At 43.0% G+C, this 21950-nt stretch overlaps 1 protein-coding gene across 2 annotated transcripts in view; it reads right to left on the bottom strand.

Annotated features, from left to right (window-relative positions):
• Positions 1-21950, bottom strand: part of adgrl1a (adhesion G protein-coupled receptor L1a) — a 132178-nt gene that overhangs the window by 12709 nt on the left and 97519 nt on the right. For both annotated transcript variants that reach the window (XM_063903053.1, XM_063903054.1), the window contains 16 exons: positions 13034-13241; positions 12557-12821; positions 11123-11450; positions 9534-9827; positions 8097-8200; positions 6876-7061; positions 6648-6686; positions 4958-5138; positions 4056-4178; positions 2941-3149; positions 2669-2842; positions 1895-2104; positions 1209-1429; positions 761-827; positions 496-587; positions 164-332 (listed from right to left, as the gene is read on the bottom strand). In XM_063903053.1, coding sequence (XP_063759123.1) covers positions 164-332; positions 496-587; positions 761-827; positions 1209-1429; positions 1895-2104; positions 2669-2842; positions 2941-3149; positions 4056-4178; positions 4958-5138; positions 6648-6686; positions 6876-7061; positions 8097-8200; positions 9534-9827; positions 11123-11450; positions 12557-12821; positions 13034-13241 — 2870 coding nt within the window. The remainder of the gene's footprint in view (positions 1-163; positions 333-495; positions 588-760; positions 828-1208; positions 1430-1894; positions 2105-2668; positions 2843-2940; positions 3150-4055; positions 4179-4957; positions 5139-6647; positions 6687-6875; positions 7062-8096; positions 8201-9533; positions 9828-11122; positions 11451-12556; positions 12822-13033; positions 13242-21950) is intronic.

Below are 21950 nucleotides of genomic sequence, written 5' to 3'. Positions count from 1 at the left end.
AGATTCAACAGCCTGGACCCAATGTAAGCACTGAACACTTAGGCTGAATATTAATAACACATGTTCATCAATCTATTTAACTCCACAACAGTACATCTGCTAACTCATACATATTACATCTATGATTTGAAGTAGGTCTTAAAGACTAGCATTGTGTTGATACCTTCTTTTGCAGGGCACAGTGGAAGATGAAGATGAACATGCCCTGAAAGGCATTGAAGGTGGTAAAGAGGTAAGCCATAATAACTGTGTTTTCATTGATGAAGAGGAGGCCGAAGGCCCACGTCATCCCCAGGAGGAACAGCAGAGCAATGGCCCCCAGAGCCCACGACCTGATGGAAGTGGAAAAGAAAGGGTTAACAAATCATGACAGAAAAAACAGAATCAATTTAGGGATGTATGTGGCAGTGTTGTTTACTAATCATAAGGTTATGCTCAGAATAAAACAACTTTTATTTCCAGGAGTCTGACTCCCATTAAAGATTTTGAACTCACTTAATGTTATCCAAACGACTGGAGTCAGGTTTGAGTGCTGAAGAGTTTCGTACCATCTTGTGTAAAGTGATCATGAGGAAAATGAGGTTGAGCTAGAGACAGAAAATAGGAAGGATAAAAAAAAAGGTTGTGAAATTTACAGTCTGTACCACAATACTGACGTTGCACTGTGAATAACCTCATCAAGTGTGGTAAAATATTTTTGGTTCGACGGTTAAATGAAAATGAAGAGGGGAATAATACTGTCTGACAGTAATGCTAATACCATAATAACAAATGAAACAGGTCCAATGAAGCTCCAGATGAAGTAGTTATCCACTCGCAGCCAGCATCTGGAGTGGCACAAAGGAGAAGAGGGAGTTACACACAACCAAGCTCAGATGCTAACACACACCCACCCACACACACCCACACCCACACCCACACCACACCCACACACACACACACACACACACACACACACACACACACACACACACACACACACACACACACACACACACACACACACACACACACACTGTTTCCCTGTCTCAGCGGATTATCTTATGAAGGCTAATCATCAGGCTTTGGCTAAGTGTGTTCAGAAAAGCCAGTCCGCAGGGAGGTGCAAGAGCTGTTCACACAGCACTGCATATTACATTTCCAGCTGGGGGAATAGCATAATCCTCCTTCTCAATCTGCAGGTGCAAAAGATCTGTCTTCACACGTACGCTTTCTTGGTCCCATAGCTCCTGTAGTCTACGGCCGCAGAGATGCCCACCACTAGTGCAGGAAAGCAGTAGCCGCACAGATAGTAGTACTTTTTGCGGGAGTACTCGCTTTCAAAGACTTCCACCAGCATGAGATACAGTTGCACACCCTCCAGACACATCCAGGAGAAGGCAGCCAAGAAGAAGAAATGCAGAAGGCCAGCAAAGATGGGACAGGCAATCTGAGGACAGCAGCAAGGGAGGGAGAAGAACAGAAGAAGTGGAAAAATTAAAATGAAGGAGAAGAAATAGTTAAGATCCAGACAAGTAATTGACTGAAAAACAGGAGAGGATAGAACAGAGTATTAGGAAGTAATATTTACAGAGGAAAAATGATAAACAGCCCCCTGAGTGATTTTCATTACTCAGTGATTACTCAGAGCAGGGTATGTTTCATAGAGTAACGTAATGAGACACTATGTCAATTTTACTTCTACAGTCACTATAAATATAATAAAAAGGTGTCACTTGGTCAGTTATTCTTTACCTGTCAAGTTGGAAAATATGATAGACTTCCACCAGATCTCATGATTCACTTTTATAAGGGGCACATGCATGTCATCATAGTTTTTAAAGAAGGAGATGCAATGCATTTATTTCCCTCAAAGTCAGCATGTATCGGACTGACGATGTAGCTACTAACCCACCTGGTATTCTGTCTTGTCGATGCCGATGAGGAAGAGCAGCTCGGCGATGAAGAGGTTGATGCAGAGGTTCTTGTGGATGGTGTTGCGGTCGGTCTGCAGGCCTCGCAGGAAGCAGAAGGTGGAGATGCAGATGGCTAGACACACTAGGGAGATGACAATCCCCACCCAGGTGATCACAAACAGGATCAGTTCATGCATTCGCCCCTGGTACTGAGGTCCGGGTTGTGTCACAGAAAACAAAAAATGTGGGGTTGGGAGCGTGGAAGGGGACAGGATAAAAACAGAGGGACACAGATACACAATGGAATCAAACAAATAAAAAGGGGAAAATATCGGACAAAACAGGGGTATGGGAGAGGAGGAGTACGGAGATAGATGAGAACAATAGGGCAATGGATAGACAAAACAAGGGGGAGGGGAGAGAAAAGAGCAAAATTGCTTTGTTTAATATTTGTAAATATATGCAAGGAGCTAAAGTGTAGAGACAAGAGACAAGACATCCTGAAAAAAATAGATGGCATTCAAATTCATGTGAATGTCAGCTCGAAGTAGCAGGACATGAATTTGTAAGCATGTGCCTCCCTGAATGTCGGAGTGAAAGGAGGAAAAGAGAAAATTCAAAACAAAGAGCTTGTCAGCCTTGAGTGGGTACATTAATGTGCATGTGTGTGTGTGACAGAGTGAGTGAACGCCAATGCCCGCACGAATGAACGTCTGCATAAATTAAACGGCTTCTGTTTTAAACAAAAGTCTGCCACGCCCTAGTTTACTCACATCAGGCTCGTGGTGAGCCATGAGCACGGCAAAGTTGGTGAGGTGGCTGCAGGAGCAAGTGGTGTGTGTGCTGTTGGTATCCAGCAGCTTGCAGCCCTGCGACGACCACTGGCCCGTCATGGAGCGCTCAGAGTAGTTCCAGAAGGAGCAATTTGGAGAGTAATAATTGTCCAACTGCGGAAAAACAACAAAGGGAGGGATGACGGAAAATATTGAAAGGAGTCTACGTGTCAGAATGTGTAATAAGCGTGATAGCGCCTAAATTAGGTCACCTGTAGGTGTTTGAGTGTGAAGACAACGGGTTCAATAAGAAACACTCTGCTGGACTCTTTGTTGATGGAGGCAGCAATCACATGGGAGTTGACTGCAAGTCGCTTCTTATCGTGGCTCGGCCCATCCACTTCCATCTTCACTGTGGCATTCTCAGTGGACAGGAAGGATCCCAAGTTCTTATATAAGATGAACACCACCTTGACTTGTCCTGCACATGAAAAAGAGAGAAACATAGTGAGATGAAGAGGTAGAGAATGAAAGAGGAAGAATGTGCAACAACATGTGAAACAAGAGCAAAAAGAAAGAAAGCAAAAAAAAAGGCAGACGGTATTTAAAAAGGGAAATGCAGAAAGAGCGTTAAAGGGGGGAGGAGAAGGTTGAGAGAGTAAAAAAGGACCAAAGACAGCATAATATGGAAAAGGCAGCACGAGTGGCAGAGATAGAGGGTGGGGAGTGACAGGGTGAGCGAGAGGGAGACAGAGAGAGAGAGTTAGTGAAGGTTAGAATGATGGTAAGGACCGTTTCATTTTGACTGGTGGAAGAGAGCGAGATTTAATGTGGAGGGCAATGGAACATTCATCCCTCAAGCATTCACAGATCTCTTATTATTCCATATGAATATTTCATGTGCGTTTGTTTCAATCATTCTAATCTCGTTCCCACTGCAGAGCCGAGCGGAGACAGAAAACAGAAAAGGGAATGGGATGAGGGGCCATGAAGGGAGGAGGGGAGCGATGGAGAGGGGGATGACGGAGAGGGGGGGTAGAAACAAGAGAGATGAGAGAGGGGGATAAGATGGCAAAGAGACGGTGTGAGGGAATGGAATGGGGGAGAGAGGGAGTGCTGAGATTGCTCTGTCAGACTGGGGCCGATTGTAATCTACACGCCTCCCCAGCTATTCTATTAAGACTGCTGTTAAGAAACCATCAAGAAAAGAAATTGTCTCAGCACTTTTGTTAATCTGATTAGCCTATTATTATGAACCAATAACTTAGTAACTGCATGCAGATTGTTTTAAGCGTGCATGGAAATGCAAACATAAGAGTGGGCTGCACAGGACAGTAACATTTTTCAAGCCTCGGGGGGAGGATGGGATGAGGAAGGGGCTGCTGACCGTTGCGACTGTACTGTTTGATGGTGGAAGCTGAGAGCTGGATGGTGCTGTCGCTGGCGTAGTTCTGTGGGAAGGATAAGTCCTGCTGCTCCATCTCTGTGTTTAAAACATGCACCTCGAGATCTGAAACACACAGCCAGCACAAAACCTTGAAACCTTTGTCAAAGAAGCAAAGAAATTAAATGTTAGTCCAAAAACTGTGATGTATCCATGGATACTTATATACGTAATTACGTTATTGATTTATGGTAATGCAAAACCGGTAAAGTATATAATAATGACTTTGATTATTCGTCTGACATTTTTCTTATAATTTATCCGATATTGGTATGTGTTTATGCATGTTTGTTTGTATATGAATGTCATCAGATTTGAGCCTATGTAATGCTAGAATGAACAGCAGGATTGCCCTACTAAAATAAAAGTTGAATTCAATATTTTTTCACAATCCGATTCCAATCTGAATATTCTGTTACAAAAAAACAACAAGTGTATTGCTCTTTTAAAAGGTGTAATTGCATGATTACACTCCTTATTATCAGAATCAGTAATACTTTATTTATCCCAAACTGGGAAATTATTTGATTGCAGCAGCGAAATACAAAAACAAGAAGCATAACAAATTACAAATAATTAGAACAAAAAAAATTCAAAATGAATAAAAATGAGAAATATACAAATGTACAAATAATGCAGTGAAATCGAATATTAAATAAATATAATGTAAATGTAAAATGTTAATTATCAATATAACAGTGGCATAAAATGGTCTTAAACAGCAATAATTTTTTTTTTTTTAATATTGCAACTATTTTTGGGACAATAAATCGTCCAACAACATTATGCCGTGATAGGCCTTACTATACATCATTCATAATTAACACCATTAACTGTTTTCTTACCAATGCTGGGCGCTCGATCAGAAAAGCGATTCCCATACATGTTGTTGGCCAGCAGGAAAGCTCCCTTCTCTAGGACATCCAGTAGCATAGTGGCAGTGTGTGCTTGCTCTGTGCTGTTCATGTCCTGCCACGACTCCAGGGCTTCAGGGCGCAGCAGGTTGTCCACTGTCTGCACCACCGCCTGGCAAACAAAGGAGGAGAAGCATTCATTACTATCACGGAGAAAACTTCATAACAAGATGCAAAAAACACTAAGTAGTAAAGGAATGGGTAAACAACAAATCAAGAACTAATAATGAATGAATCACTCATAGGTAGTAACAACTATAATGTGAATATGTAAGGTCAAATAAACGCTAATTATATCATTTGAAATCTTTATAATCTGCTTAGAGTATTATTTTTCGACCCTATGTCACTTGCGATGTAACAGTTAATTCATACTCTGTAATTAGAAACTAAAAGACACACAATGTATGTTTTAGCTTTTAAGTAATGATAAGTAAGTTCTTAAAATGTTTATTACCTGTTCCTAGTTATTACTATTTTTTCTGTACGATATTGTTAAGTTCACACATATTACTTAACCACTTTAAACCAATAAGATTCAACTATAATTTATTAGAAACTCACCACTCTCCTGCACTGCATTTATTACTGAGCAATGTCAGACTTATTACCTTTCTATTTCACACTTACAATTCATTTAATGGCAATTTTGATGGTTGTATCAGCTATCCAATTTATTGGAGTAGCCTGCTTGATGAATCATGTAATTCTCTTGCTCAGGCCTCTCAAAATGAAGGATTGACTGCTGTGTGGAATAAAAAGCATTGCCGTTAACAAAATGAATTTACCATCACAATGCACTCTATGAGCTACAAAGAGAAAAACACTAAGGATGGTTTCGGTGGATCCTCTTAAAAGTACTGCGCTAACTTGCAACGAGTCACAAAATATAGTGGTTGGATACATACGACACAGCAGCCTTTAAATTCATCTTGCACCAGCAGAGATCAGAAGATGTGGCGTCATATTACAGTATGCTGCAGACAGGTCGAGATACACAAAAGACGGTGTGCTGCAGAGCGCTGCATTTCATCATTACAGAGAAGCGTACACATGGCCATTTTATGATATTAGATTACTGCTTTCTCAGAACCAGAGATATTGCACAAATATTGGAAAAGAACAGAAGGGTGTAGTAACACAAACTGTTGCCTTTCATACAGCACTATCGTCAAATTAAATTTTCTCTGAGCTGCAGATATAGTATCTTATTGTGCAACACAATGAGGGCAAGGCCAATATTACACACTTAGGCTCAATCACAGTTAACAAAGCTAAGATTACGTCCAGGTATGATGACTTCCAAATTTGCTAAACCAATATTTCAAACGCGTATACACCATGAGCAATTTAAAAAAATACAAATTAGTTTTCCCTGATCTGGGAAATACAACATCTGCCAGGAGATATACCAAAACTCGCACTGCTCTTAAAAAACCCCAGAAATTCTATAAGTGATTATTCCAAAGGCCATATAAATCATCATACAGAGCATTGAGCCAAAGAATCTCATCCACAGACCTACTCTACTCAAGGATTTATCTTCCCTCAGTTATTCTAAGTCGCAGAGCAGTCCTACTCCACAGGCATGTAAAGCAGGCAGATAAAAGAGAAAAGCTACCTGGATGTAGGCCCGACAGGTCCGCTCTCGCTTCTGGAGCTGGAAGGGAGAAAACAAAGCATGGAGTTAAGCAGCTAAACAAAAAAGCTGCAAATTAAAAACTCATTCATCCTTGCATATGCACTAAGGGGGTAAAATCGCATTAACCTCAGCATTTTCTGATGCTTGAATCAAATTTATACTTGGGCATGTGTGTGCGCTTGTGTGTGTGTTTACGCTTTCTTCTACCTTGCTGTAGTTTCGTGTAGCTGACTCCTTGTTTCCGGGCCTCAGACCCTGAAGCTGGGCATCCAGAATGTCCAGTAGTTGCTCAATCAGCCGCACGGACGAGCTGACATCGCCAGCCTGGATCCGGCCGCGCGTGTGGTTCACCAGCTCCCCAGCTATGTTGGCAGCATTCTCCCCGCTCTTTATCTGCACGTGAACACAAGCAAATACAATGAAGTGAAAGCATCAGGATGATAAAACAGGTCTGCTTTAATTAGTTGAGTCCTTTTTAAAGTGTTTAGAAAACAGAGACCTCATGTTTTGAATTAGTCTCAATAGTAACAAAGACTCTTAAAGATCTTAATAATCAGCCCTTCTCACATCGTTGTAAACAAAGATGGACCTTGTAGAGAACATTTTCTCCCTAGTGCTGTTTCACTTGCAAATCACACACTTAGCAACCACTTTGCAATTGCAATTGATTTTTGCCAAAAGGAGAAGGAATAATAGATTTTTCCAATGATGTAACTATTCACTGGGATGCTGCTTTCCCTCCCAGGCACACACTAAAAAACCTTTAAGAAAGCCTATCAGGGGCCACTGAATATACTAGCTCAGTTTGTAGAGCTGGTGGCCCATGTACTGAGGCTCAGTCCATGTTGCGGCGAACACAGGTTAGAATCCGGCCTGTGATCCTTTTACATGTCAGCCGCTCAAATCTATCAAATCCATCACTGACTTTCAGTATTGCAGGTTACTTAGAATTTAAATTGATATGGACTGAAATCTGATTACTGCTCAAATCAGGGTTGATTGCTACAGTGTATACAGTAACACAGTTTAGCGATTTAAATAGCAGCAAGCTCAGTAACAATCACTGGGCATCATCTAAAGACCATGATGTTTAGCTACCGGAAAGGCATAATGCCTTATATAAAACTGAGTTGGAGAAATTAAACTGGCAGAGTACTTTGCAAGCTGAGAGGCACTAAGCCTGATTTTTAAAAATGATTTAACCGAGCTGTGATTAAAGTATATTAATGAAAAAAAATGACTGAGTTAATTAAGTATCAAGAGCAGATGCCTTGTAATGAAGGGCCAGTTGAAATGAGTCTGTATTTTAATCAGGTCAGCCTTGGAGATATGTTAATGTGTGTGGAGGTGGACAGGGAGGATGGTTGGGGCAGCGGGGCAGAGGAAGGGGATGGTCCAGCGGCCAGGGGGTACGGCTCCAGGTCTAACCTTCTGGGCCACCTGGTTGACCCATGGGGAGGTGCAGTTACTCAGGTCAGGACCCCGCGGGTTCCACATGACCTGCTCCGCCAAGCACTGGAACGAGGCGATGCCTAGAGATGAGCAAAGGGAAGAGGAAACAGAGGAGGGGGGATAATAAGCATTAGGTGTCTGCAATTAAAGGGGAGTGTGTGGAGGAGAGGGATGAGCACTAAAAATGTGTCTTTTTTCTCAACTCAAGAAAAACGGAATAAAATGAATTTTAAAAATGTAATACGCAAAGTGTTTGAAGATGAGTGGGAAGATGGAGGGAGGGAGGTAGAGCAAAAATGGGTCAGAAGTGGAAAAGGTTCAATAATGGAAGAACGGGCAGTGAGAAAGTAAGAAGAAGACGGCAGGGGCGGAATAGGCTTTCATGCTCTGAATGAACCGTTTAAAAGGAATACATTCAGACGTACCACATACAATTTACTTTGTGCTCACAGACACACAGACACTAAAGACATCAGGTTAGATGAGTCATTTAAAAAAAAAAAAGGAAGTACCCTTTAGAGACTCTAATTTCTAGCTAGGTTTTACATGGGTTCAGAGAAAGGACACCATGCAGGGATATAACCAGAAAGTGGTCTATATACTGCCGCTAACACAAATAACCAACATCAAGTCACAAAGACGAGGCCGGGAAATGAGAAGAGAGACGACAGATAGAGAGAGAGGGACAGCAGAGGCAAGGGAAAAACAGAGATGACAGAGACACTGCAGCAGCACTTCACAGTTGTAGAAGGATCAGAGCAGATGTGGCGTGGCATTTTATACCCGCTTCTTCTCGCTCTCCCACCGATTGTTTTCCCGTCTCTCCCTCTCTCCCTTTTTTCACTATACTCTCGTCCATTGACCACAGATTGGGTTTGAGAGCTCTGCCAAGACGAGGCAATTAAGCCAGCTGCTAATTTAATGTTTCTGCCGTTCACAGAGAGAACTAACAGAAATCCTGAAAGGCGAAAGACAACGGAGGGAGACCATTTTTGTGACAAAAGTGAGCTTTTTGATTGCTGCATGTTTAGGAGGTATAGAAACTAGCATGAAGGGAGGTAAAGCTTGTGTTGTCTAGCCTTTCATTGCATTATTCGCTACTTTCAATCAGTTCTGTTTCTGTGGGAGATGAGCCTTTCATATGTGGAGGACGTGCTTTCATCTGTGAGTCCACAGGGAATGTGCCTGCTGGCGGGATCAACGCAGGGAGAAAAGAAGACAACAGTCGAAAAAAACAAGCGTGAGAGCACAAACATGCTCATCAGTCGGGTACATACTGTAATATCTATTGCATGCACAAACACCCACATGTATGGAGGACATCCCTGCTTCAACATGAAACGCCCATGTTTGTTTAATGGAGTGGAAAAAATGCAAACGCGTTTAAATATAAACACATGGACCTGTCCTCACCGAGAGATCCTTTGGGGCATGGGCGGTCTACTGTTTCTCCTCTCTGCGTGGTGGGCCACTGGACACCTCGCACCAGCTTGGACTCACAGACATGTGGCTCCAGGCCTTGAGGAGGGAGGGGTGGCCGGCGGGTGACAGGCACAGTAGCTGTGATTGGTCGAAGATCAGGGTGCTTGTTGATTGAGCCGATTGGGCGCGAGGTGGGGGCCAGGGGGCGAGCCGTAGAGGGGCTGGCACTTGATGTGAAGGGCCTCGCTGGAAGAGTGGTGGTCACTTGGGTGGTGGTCAGAGGGCCTGAGGTAACATGAGAGTAAAAGAAAGAGAACAGAAGAGTAAAAAGCCACCAATGAGACCCAGAGTGAGTGGGAGACATTTAGAGAGTTATAAAGGATGTAAGGGATTTGTTAGAGAGCAGCAGAGGTGGTGGCAGAAGCCAGACACAGAGATCAAGAGAGGGAAGAACATAAGCATGTGAATTAAATATGTCTCTCCGAAGTTGAGTTCAAAAGTTAGCCTGACAATAATTGGGGTGACAAATACTTTTTAGAGCCCCTCAAAGCCTGCTCTCCAGAGAGATGAGAGACGCAGGGGAAGAGATGGAGAGAACGCATCGTCACAAGTCAGGCAGAAGTAAATAATTGATCAAATGTATCAGAGACGTCACCATCACTAACAACCAAACCTAATGCGAAGATAAAAGCAAAACATCACAACTACAAAATCCTAGCTGATCAAACGCAGAGGAAGCGTGCAAACTGTGAGTGCCGCCGCCCTTGTGTCTCTGCCTCTACTCTCTCTGGGCCTAATTCGAGCTTTATACCGGCCTTTATGCGGCTCAGATATACAATACATCCAAACTTCCCTCTTAAATTGATGGACTGCCAAAAGGCAGTGTGGTGTTCTCATTTCACCCTCCCCCTTATCATTTCCAAATGACGTTTTCATTATCCATGACACAGAGAAGTTGATATGAAGTGCTTTAGCAGTCATACCTGAGAGGCTGGTCTTTACTGTAATTATGGCTGGGATGGAAATACAATGATTTGAAATTTTAAGCTCCTAAATGTCAGATAACAAGCAGTCACAAATGCATTCTGCAAGTGCTATTTAAGGTGTGCCTTGATCAGGAAAAATACATAATTTGCCAAGCACTGAAAATGGTTCTTGGATATGAATATAAAATAAGTATAAATGCAAACTGTATTGCGAATACATAAATACATTTGCAACCCAGATTAAGTTATCCTGGAAGAAAACATAGTGAAGTCTGTAGAGTATATTCCCAATGTTTTCCCTCATCTACTGTACTTAAGAATTTATTCAGATTATACTTTTTTACTTAGTATTGCACTGCCCAAAAGTAAAGTATTCATAAAAAAAATATATGGATAAAAAAAATACTTACTTATACTTATCATAAAACCTTATAACCAAATTTTACATCTCAATCAAATTTTAGGACAAATTTGTATATATTTTTGTGATTAGCTTTTTTCAACAATTAACAAATGCAAAACGAATAACAAAATCAAAAAAATGCTTTTTTAAACCCTGTGTTTTTGTAGGATTTTAGTAGGATTGCTCCTGACCTGTGGTGGGATCTGGTGGTCCAAACTCCAGAGAGTAGCGCAGCACGTTATAGTTGTTCCAGACATAGAGCTGGTTGTCCCGAGGGTTGTAGTCCACAGAGGAAATATACTGATAGGGGTTTGGGAAAGGGATGTTGACAGGTTCCTCACGGCCGTGGTTTGTGTTGTAGGCATACATGATCAGGTCGCCGCCTGCCTCGCTGTCATCATCCTGGTAGACGGACCGCACTGCGTAAAGCACACCACACGCCATGAAGGCGTTGGATGCCATCCTCTTGTCAAAGCTGGTCTCCCATGTGCCTTCAAATCGCAGTGTGTAAGGATTAACCTAAGGGCAAGGAGGAAATAATGTTAAAGTTTGGATTGAGGGTGATTTTGTTTCTTCTTAGATTTACAGTTATAGAGTTAATAAAGTTCAAATCCTCACGACTAAACAAGCAGGTCTACTTCCATTTGATTTCTTGATATGCTATTGTTATTTCTCTGTGTGCAGTTGTATCTATCATTAAACTTTGAAAATAATTTGATGTAGCATTTCTCATATCACCCATGTTTACATGCGCCTGCAGAGGCACAAATGGCACTTCAGTGCAATAATGTAAAGATTTATAAGAAGTTCAAAATATATTTAAAAAGTAATTAAACTCTCAGCTCTCGAGAAGAGATATTTCGTTGCATTTATGCAAAACTGCTTCTGCTCATTATACCTTCAAACTGTATGCTGAGGCATAATAGAAACCTTAGAGTGTGTTGCAATCTAAAATAATAAAACTCCCCAGAACCCAAACAATTCCTTAATGATGAAAGTGATCACTTTTTTATTTATTACTTTGTTGCTCCATTATTCTACACCCTCATTTCTCATGCAGGGTTTGATATTTTAGATGGATAGTTTAACTTATACAGTTAGAAAAACAATTTCCTGGTTAGGTCAAGATAGTGATAATAAATGAGAGCCGTCGATCCGAACAGCACATTATTCAAAATCGTATTTGTTTGGAAACTTGCTGCCTGACTGCAGTTTTTTTGGTTAAGAAACAAAGAAGCAGCTTTTAAAATCATGTTTTAAGTTTTTCAAGGAAGCACAGCAAAGTAATGTGATATTGTTAACAGTATGCACATTATATGATTCTAAACTATGTATATGCTAAAAAGTAAACAACCTACCAATAAACCATTTTATGCTTGTTGAAGAACAGATTTTGGATATGACAGGATTTGAAAAATAAGCTTTACTGTTTTGCAGATCATTTTTCAATTTGACTCTTTTTAGGCCAACAACATCTCATTTGTCAGTGCAAGTGTGTAATCTCAGTAGTCGATCATTTGTGACATATGACCTTTTCCTTGACTAGTCATGTGATTTTGATATAATCTGTTTCTGCATCTATAATCCACATCTCATTCCCCTTCTGTTCACCGCTGCTCTCCTACCTGGCTGACCACCAGTCGTCCATTGTTGGACTCAGTGGCGTAGATCACCCAGAGGCCGCTCTCATCCACAGCCAGGTCGATGTCTGATTTCCCTCCCCAGCGGTAAGGTGAGGTGTCATGGTAGTTAGCGTTTGTGATAATGGCCTCCCCGCTCTTGATGCGTGTCCTTAGGTCATACTTGACAATGTTTCGTGTGCGTTCTTTGTTGTAAAATACTGCACCATCGTACACAACAAACCCTGTTCCATCAACTCTGTTGGGCAACCTGTTGACAAAGAATCACATGAAATTCAGGAGAACAAGTCAATCCGTCTACTCTGCATGACACAGTCCTAAAAGATGGCCTAACTGTGAGCAACCTGACACCACAGTGGGATCATTCTGCTATCATCATCCATATACACACACGAAAAGCCAATAAATCAATATAACAGCAGATGCTATTTGATCATCCAGGACAGTGGGAGGCACCCTCACTTGTAGGTGGTGGTGGCTCGGTTCTGTTTGAAGTCTTCCCAGGAGGCATACTCAAACAGCATGTCGGTGCGATAGGGAGTCCAGGGCATGATGTACAGACGGTCTCCAGACTGCAGCGGGTCCTTACACCACGCACCTGCCTGGTGCTCCGCCTCCTGCAGAGAGCTGGCCGCCTGAACCCGCAGTAGTGTCCCCGGACACACAAAGACTGGAGCAGAAGAGGTGTGTTGGAGCAGAAAAGGGGGAAAAAGGAAGAGATTGAAAATGAAAACAAAGCATTGTAAATATGAAAGATATCATGGAGATGGCAGGGGAGGGAGAGAGGAAATGGGAAAAGGCCAAAGACCATGGAATATAGATTAGGATAGAGACATGTAGGAGACGGAGGAAAGATGTGAGTAGACAAAAGTAAGTTGAGAATTGAAAAGAAGACAAAGAGTAGGAGGAGAATGGGAGAGAGGGGGATTGTGGGTAGTGAGGTGAGGTACAATATCAGATTTAAAATGAAGGAAAATATAAAAGCTCATTTGTAGCATCAGCATCAGCATCAGCATTGTGGCCGGAAAGCGTCTGGATATGATAAATGGGAGATTTCTGGCTGCTGCCGCGGCTTAGCTGTAGTCTCTAATCTAATTTATCTTGGCCTACTTTTTATTTGATTGTGCATTTTATATTTCAAAGGCTTCTGCTTCCCTGCTCTGCCACTGGGTGGTAAAACAGTAATTGTACAGCTTGTTTTATTAGGACTCAAATTTGGCTCTCAGTCAAGACTAATGCTTTAAAGAAAAATTATTTCTGGGGTAAAAATGCAAGTTTGGCAGGGCCTCCCCTTCCTCCGCAACTGATTCTTGGCTTCACACACACAAAAGCACAAACAACAGACATCATTCCAAACAGACATAGGCGCACACACAAATATACATGGGAACCCTTACAAACAGCCTGTAAACTAAACAAGCGTACACACAGAGGATGCCTTCTTTAAGCAGATGTTGGGCATCCTCTGGGGATTGATGTAAATTGGCTGGCTGACGCAGTGTGTCCCTGCCTGACACACAGAGTGGCCTGGGAACACTGGGTTTGTCAAGTGATATACAGTATGAGGAAAGCTGCTGGCATCCTCACCACTCTGACATCATAAGGGTACCAGCGACAAAGAGAGAGAGAAAAGAGAGAGAGAAAGAGTTGGAAGCACTACAGAATGAAGCAGTTGAGGAGTCCCCATGTCTCCTCTGCCAGCTTATTTATGTGGCTCTCTGGCTTGGGGTTGCGAAAGAATCAGGCACCTGCTGGTCACCTAGTGATTGAACGCATCTCTGAACTAATTGGACACTGCAGGGGCATTTGGACACGGATAACATACAGCACACACACACACACACACACACACACACACACACACACACACACACACACACACACACACACACACACACACACACACACACACACACACACACACACACACACACACACACACACACACACACACACACACACACACACACACACACAGGATAGGCCACGAGATGCATGCACACACCAACATTGACTGCTAGAGTGAAGTATCAGTGTAGACTCAAACTATCCTGAATATTGCATGGAGTCAGGAGAAGGAGGAGAGTTATAATAGAGAGATGGAGGGGCTTCAGGCTTGTGGAAATCTCTTTTTGCCGCCTGTTTGTCATGTTGCTGTTGTGTTAGTAGCGGGTGATCTCCTCTGCTGGGCCACTAAGGAATTAGCCTGCTCTGTCTGAGGGGGTCCAATAGGGATTGAGACTGGCCACCAAAGAGGAACCTAATCAAACACTCTGAATACAAATTGTTCACCAGGAGAAGGCTTGTCATGCTCCTTTGTCAAACCATAATGCTCCCTTTGCTTTGCAAATATGAACCAGGGTGACAGAAATATGCAAAATAATGTTCCGAGACATTGTTAAATCTGGCACTTTCAGAGAACTGCACAATTATTTTGTCTTAACATACATCTATGCCAGCTGTCCCTCATGCCACAATAGAATTACATTTTCATTATTTGTAACACAGCATAAAAAAATGGTCACAACTTGTGCTCCACAGCATTGCAAATAAAAGGCCTTTAAGCATAAGCTGAAAGCAATACAGTTAAAAAACAACTACTAAAAGTAGGACACTGCCTCAAACGCACAATGCTACTGTAAATAGCTAAATAAACAGCAAGCAGTGGCTCTGCATGTAGGTGACGCATAAACAAAGCCAGGAACACTTTGCTGCGAGGTAGAATAAAGGACAATACACATGAAGATGTGTTGGTGTGCCACTAGACTGAGGACTTAACCTATGGCTGATGGGATTGGCTGAATTTATCATAAAGAGTGTCACAGAAGGAAACATATGAGCCCAAAGAGTAATAATGTATTACATGAGTTATGCGGCTGGTTTTGGTGTGTGAAGATACTGTATAAAACATAGTAGTGGTGTTTATGAAACTGTACCCTAAAGCTTCAGGCAAATTAAAACAAAAAATAACCTATAACACAGTAATTGCTGTATTACTTTAATTTGTTTAATGTTAGATTATAAGCCATTATATATGTCAACATTTTGTTCTGGAGCTTCAAAAGAGGGGTAATGTACTGTACTGAGTCATGACAGGATGTACAGGAAGTTAGTGACAAGAATGCACTACAATCTATCACTGCAACCGCATAGGTTGTTGTCTGCAAACAACCGATTGTCACTACATTTTGCACGGCATATGTCCCCCCAAAAATACAATATGATTTTGTTCATTATTGCACCTAACCTTCCAGCCCTTTCCTAAATTGGTAGCAGTCTGTTCTGTTTTGGACACACAGGCCATTAGAACACATACATGTATAGACACACACGCACATAAACTCAATGGGCCAAACCGAAATAGTGGCCTCGCTTCACACCGTGCAAACCCTGTCTAGGGGGCTTCATTAACTCTGACCTGCGCACCCCAGCCTTCCCGGCTGCCTTCCTGTTTACGAGCTCACCCTTATTTTCCTTTCCTTTGCCTCCCTCTATCTCCTGATAACTGTGAAGGGTGATTCTAACAGTGGGAAGCTGGAGCAGCTGAGCCCTAACAGGAGAGTCTAGAATACAAAAGACTATTATGACCACCATACTGTATGAATGAGGTATTAGGCAATAGGCATTAAGTGTAAATCTTGAGATTAGGCATTATTCTAGTCTGGCTAGAGCAGGTTCGCAGGAGTAAGAGCCATCTGGGATTATTTGAGATTAATAGATTAATTTCTGTTTCGGTGCGGATGGAAATCTTGCAGTCATGATCACCCCAGTGAAGTCACTAGGCAGCGCAGACAAAACACTTCCTTACCCTAGAAACTAGCCAGATGGCGAATTAAATTTACCTTATCAGGGATTAAAACCCAGGCTGTAGCTATCACACTCTAGCATGCCAATTACTGCCACACATACAGGGAAATACTGCTATAATAATTGACTATTTATCTCCATAATCCCTTTCCCAGGCACAGGTCAGCTGTTACTTGTCAATATGAGGCAGCAGTATAAAATGATTAAAGTGCCAGTACTTTCCTGAAAATGACAGGAAATATCTCCCATTAGTGTCTTGCAGCAATTTCTGATCGACTGGTATCGCAATTAAAAGTGAGCGCTGACAGCTTTAGGCTAATTTTAGACTCCTCATTTTGGTTGTCTTCTGCAATCCATGGTTATTTTACACTTGATGTGACAGCGTCATGGTGATAGTTAATGTACATCTTTGATGATCTAAACACCCCCTGCCAATGGTTGGCAGCTGTTAAAGTGCCTTCCATTTGTTGTTTGGGTTGTTTTTCTTCTTTTTTTAAATCTTATGCTACAAGGATCTGAAGGCTCTGCTGCCCCATGCCTTTGCCCAGTCCTCAGTGATGGCCTGCTCACAGGACTAACTGCTGAGAGCATGCTGCTCTAATTGAATCCCACACCTGTTACTGGCAGGTGCCACACGCATGCAGCAGGGGGCAGAATGGAGCATGGCATGGTACCCCGCGTACATTCTGGACAGTTAATGAGCTTTAAGGGTTAGTGGTGTGTCTGCAGTGTGTATGGGTGGTTTGATGGTATGTTGATGTGCATTCATCAACCCATTAATGTGTGTAGCTGTGTGTTGTAGCTGTGTGTTTGTTTGCGCGTGTAAGCATGCATGTGTGCAGTTCAGAGAGACAGAGAGGCAGGGAGAAAGGAGAAATCGTGAACAGGGATGTGTGTGAGTTCTGTGTGCAAACAAGAAGACAGACAGGAGTGGAGTAAGAGAGAGTAAATAGGTTATTTCCTGTGAAATGAGAATTAGGAGTGAGTTAATCTGCTGAGGAGTGACATTTAAAGTGACAGAGAGAAGAGAGGAATAAGGACCGAGACTGTAGGGGCTCCCATTGAGTTTCTGCTTCCTTTTAGACTACAAGCCCCCCTCGTAGTCGTAGGAGTAAATAGACAATACAAAATAAACAACCGTGCACACCTATTACACACAGACATACATCCTTAAGACACACAAACAAAATCTCAGACAGTGCACAACCATTCACTGTCCAGACAGTGGAAGAGGCAGGTGTCAAATTGGCACCCTTATCAACCCAGACATTCACCCCAGAGAACACCCTTCACTGAGACCAAAAGCTTGCAACAGCTAGAGATAGCGTCCATTGAAAGCAAAGTTTTATCTGCCTAGAAGTGAAGCTGACACTGAGTGACAGGAAAGTTGGCTCCGGACATGGCTGCAGAGGCTACAGGCTGCAGATACAGTAGACAACAATATACTGACTGAGGCTTGAGATATGGGGAAACAGTTAGCCTGCATCGCTTCAACGTTAGCATAGCCTAGCCTACCACCACCCTGCATGTTCCTACTCTGTATCAGGCGTCCCAGATGTGCTGTCTCTCCATAAAGGTTCTGTGATTTATATTCCTGGCCAGTAGCCTCGCTCACTCACCTCTCTGTTTCTTTTGCCCTAACAATGCAATGGGTTCTGCATGTTCAGTCAATCCCAACACTCTTACCTATCTCCCCTTGCCACTGAAAAGAGTGCCTTGGTCACATGACTGTGCTCATGTGTGGTGGGTCATTCTTAATGAGGCAGTGCTGCCTGACTCATCGTCTCTATAGCGACTGCTCTCCCTCTCTTCCTCAATTCGCAGCCATTCTTTGTGTTTTCCTGTCACACAATGCAGTAGTTTCTCACTCATTCCCTCTCACTTTTCTGAATCACAGGTAGAGAGCTGTTTGTGTGAGCGATAGCTCTGGCCTTGTAGAGTATGCCTCCCCCTCCATCTACCCACCCTTTATAGAAATACCTGGATTGTTTGCAGGGGTTGCGCTGCATACTTCCCTTGACTCTTCTCATTGAGTGGCAAACAGACTTGAGGTGAGAAATATATGGGGGACACTAGTGTGATCCTGTCAACAGTGATAAAGGGAATACTGTAAAGATGTGAAATGTACTCTGCAAGACTGTCAGCGAAAAAGGTGAGAAAGGGACAGAGGGAGTGATGGGAAGAAGGAGAGGCGGCTGACGCCAACATAGTCTTAAAATAACCTAGCAGTATGTATGTTGACTAAGTGATGGACATTCATTGAACAGGATCTTCCACATGTGACATCACCGAGCGGTGCACATCATACCATTTCATCCATTCAGCTGATCAATCAGTGAGGATTATTTTGACGGACAACGCACAAGTTTGGAATTTTATTTCAGCCATAAACAGAGAAAGGAAGTGAGTTTAGCAGAAGTGGAGTGATGGATTAAGGTGGGAAAGGGCGGGGATGCAGACAGAGGGTGGGGTGTTCATCTTAGTGTTAATGGGAGGAAGAGTAGTAAAACAAATAACCAGTTGGGTGAGATAGTAGCAGGTGGAGGAGGAGGAGGAGAAGGAGGATGGTTTTGTAGCTTGCTATTCAACGGCAAGAGAGTAAGCTACAGTAAAATGTTTGCTTGCGGTGGGAGAAATATGTGAGACAATGATCCACGTTAATGAAAAGCCATGGACATGACGACGGACAAAGGGGGTCCATAAACCAGTTAATGGCAAACTCTATAGTATTTAATTCCTCCAACATATGGATCTAGCCATGGATCCAGACGGGGAAATAGCTGAGGCCGAGACAGGGGGGTTCAGAAAGAGTAGAGGAGGGTGAGGACCTCGAGAGAGGGAGTTAAGGCTCATTGGGACTCTGGCACTGATGGCCACTACTCTCACCCTGACCTTGGGTATGGGTAAGGTCTATCTCTCCTCTTCAAAAAGTGATTGAGGTGCCTGGCCATGCTGATTGTGGCTCTTTAGGAGTGCTTGTGCCGAGGCTCTGCTGTATCAGAGAGGCCATTACAAGAAGCTGAAGTACTCCCTACAGGGGATACACCTCCCTTTCTCATTCCCTCCCATTTCCTCCCCTCCGGAGCCTCACTGAACACATAAGGAACCAGGATTGACTGATGTGGATAGGTATGGGGAGGGGGGCACAAGTTCACAGTGCATGTGCAATAAGGAGAACAGAGACTTGGCAGTGACAAACTGTAGAAAGAGAGGCAGAGAGGAAGAGGAGGAAGAGGAGTGTAAGAGATGCTCAAAAGAGCCTGCAGCTGCTTGTGATGGCCAGATGTGATCTGAGAGATAAACCAATCAGCGGAAGGCAAAAGAAGGAGGACAAGAGAAAGGGAGGATGAGAAACACAACAGAGAAGTCAGGAGACAGTGAGAGAAAAGGAGTTCAATGGAATAATTATTAATTTAAAGGAAGAGACAGAATGAGAGAGACACTGAAGCACCTGGAAATGGGATATTGTAAAAATTATACTGACAGGATCTTTGGTGATTTACTGTGTTTGTAATAACACACAAAGTTTTGCTTTGAGATTATAGCAAAAACAAACTTTGAATCAGACCTGAGAAAACAAAAAAGAGAGCATATAGTATGGAGAAGAGGAGCAGCTGAATAATGTCAAAAGAGAGGATTTTTTTTCTTAGAACTGGAGGGACAAATAAAACGCAATAGCGAAATGAGCTGGAATATATTTGAAAAATGTAATGACAAATGAGAATTGTCAGGTGTATGTGATGCAACAGTGTGACATATTTTTTGAAAGGGATGCAAAAGAGGAGATTTGCCATTCATGAGATGATATGAAAATATGTTGTCTGTAAGTCAAGGCTACTTTGTACAAGAAAGGAATGAAGTTAGTTCTCATTTATCTCTCATAGATACTGGACTGAGTGTGTGTGTGTGTGTGTGTGTGTGTGTGTGTGTGTGTGTGTGTGTGTGTGTGTGTGTGTGTGTGTGTGTGTGTGTGTGTGTGTGTGTGTGTGTGTGTGTGTGTGTGTGTGTGTGTGTGTGCGTGCGGGTCAGGCTGGTGTCATCAGAACCAAGGAGGAAATCTAAAAGGATTTTAGAGTTTTGGTTATAGTTCAAAGAGAGATAGAAAGAAAAGGGCAGAGGAGGCGATTAGAGATTGAGAAAGAAAAGGGGAGGGAGATCAACATCAAACATGACCACTACACAAGGTGCTGGGTTAGGAGGGGATATGGGGGGAGGAAGGGAGACAAGGGAGGAGGAGAAGGGAGGAAGGGGCGAGCTGTGGTTGTTATGTTCATTGTGGTTTTTACCTTTTTGATCCACTTCTATTCAAGCATCGGAAAAAGGAGAAAGAAAGATAAAAGAGAAAGACAGTAAGGAAGAGAGAGAGAGAGAAAGAGAGAGAGAGAGAGAGAGAGAGAGAGAGAGAGAGAGAGAGAGAGAGAGAGAGAGAGAGAGAAAGTGAAGAGAACGAAAGAAAAGCAGGTGCAGGAAAAAAGAGAAAATTGAGATTAAATAAAAAGCTGTCCTTTTTCTCTCTCTTTTTTAAAGCAAGTTATCTGTCTGTGTTATGGTTGGCTACTCAGAGAAAGGATGGCTCAAATGGAAAATGAGGAGCGCAAAATGGCCTGACTGCGGTTTAAATCCATTTCCATTTCATTTCAGCTTTATCAATAATCCCCCAACAACACAATCCTCCCCCAACCACATACTCTCGACCCCACCTCAACCCCTCATATTGCCATATTCCTCCTTCTTTCCCTTACACCCAAAAGTGCAGCTCCGGTGAACCTGTTGGAGAGAAACTGAGGGAGCATCTTTGTGCGGTAGTCCTCTTCAGCTGTGGAAGTAAACAAAGCATGGGAAAGATTGAGAAAGTGATGAGGGGTTGGCAGATGGAAAGGTGGAGATGAAGATGACTCTATCTGTAGCTAGTTGTCTGCAGAGCGATTGTTGATATTCTCTGTCTCATAGTACAGTCTATGTTGACATTAGGAGCGGCCCCTTGATCTAAAGAAAACGATGCTTTTGGCTTTTCTCAATTTACAGAGTCAGGATGCTCGCTATAGCAGCCAGCATAAACACTCAACCCATCGACCGTCCAATCAATGGGGAGCTGCCGGCTTGCCTGGCCGAGGCTGGCTCATCAAAGAAAAAGAGAACAAACAACAGGGGAAAGGGAGGGCTTGACAGAGTGGAACGCCTCAGAAACACAGAGAGAAACCAAGAGACATGGTCGGGGGGAGGGGAGAAAAAAACGGGTAGAGACAAAAGAGAGATGAGAGAAATGTCTGCAGCGGGCTCATCACACACAAATCAATAGTTTGGTGTGTTGTTGAGTCACACCAAGGCCTCAGCTGACTCTAGCAGGTAAGCTGTGGCTCCCTCCACATCCATGACGCTGTTTGGCACCCGCTTGTGTCGCCATGTCTTGGGAGGTCTGTGAGCAGCTGGAGACTTGAGGAGAAGCTAGCAAGAATCTCAGCTCCGCCTTCGTCATTACAGCACCGCATCACGCCTTGCGCTTCTGTGTGCTGAGGCACAAGCGCGTTGCCATGTCTCACGGGGACCACACGTGTAAAAAAGCACATGGCTG

Source organism: Eleginops maclovinus, chromosome 16 (genome assembly GCF_036324505.1).
Source record: "Eleginops maclovinus isolate JMC-PN-2008 ecotype Puerto Natales chromosome 16, JC_Emac_rtc_rv5, whole genome shotgun sequence".
Lineage (NCBI taxonomy): Eukaryota > Metazoa > Chordata > Actinopteri > Perciformes > Eleginopidae > Eleginops > Eleginops maclovinus.
This window is presented reverse-complemented; position numbering and strand designations above follow the sequence as displayed.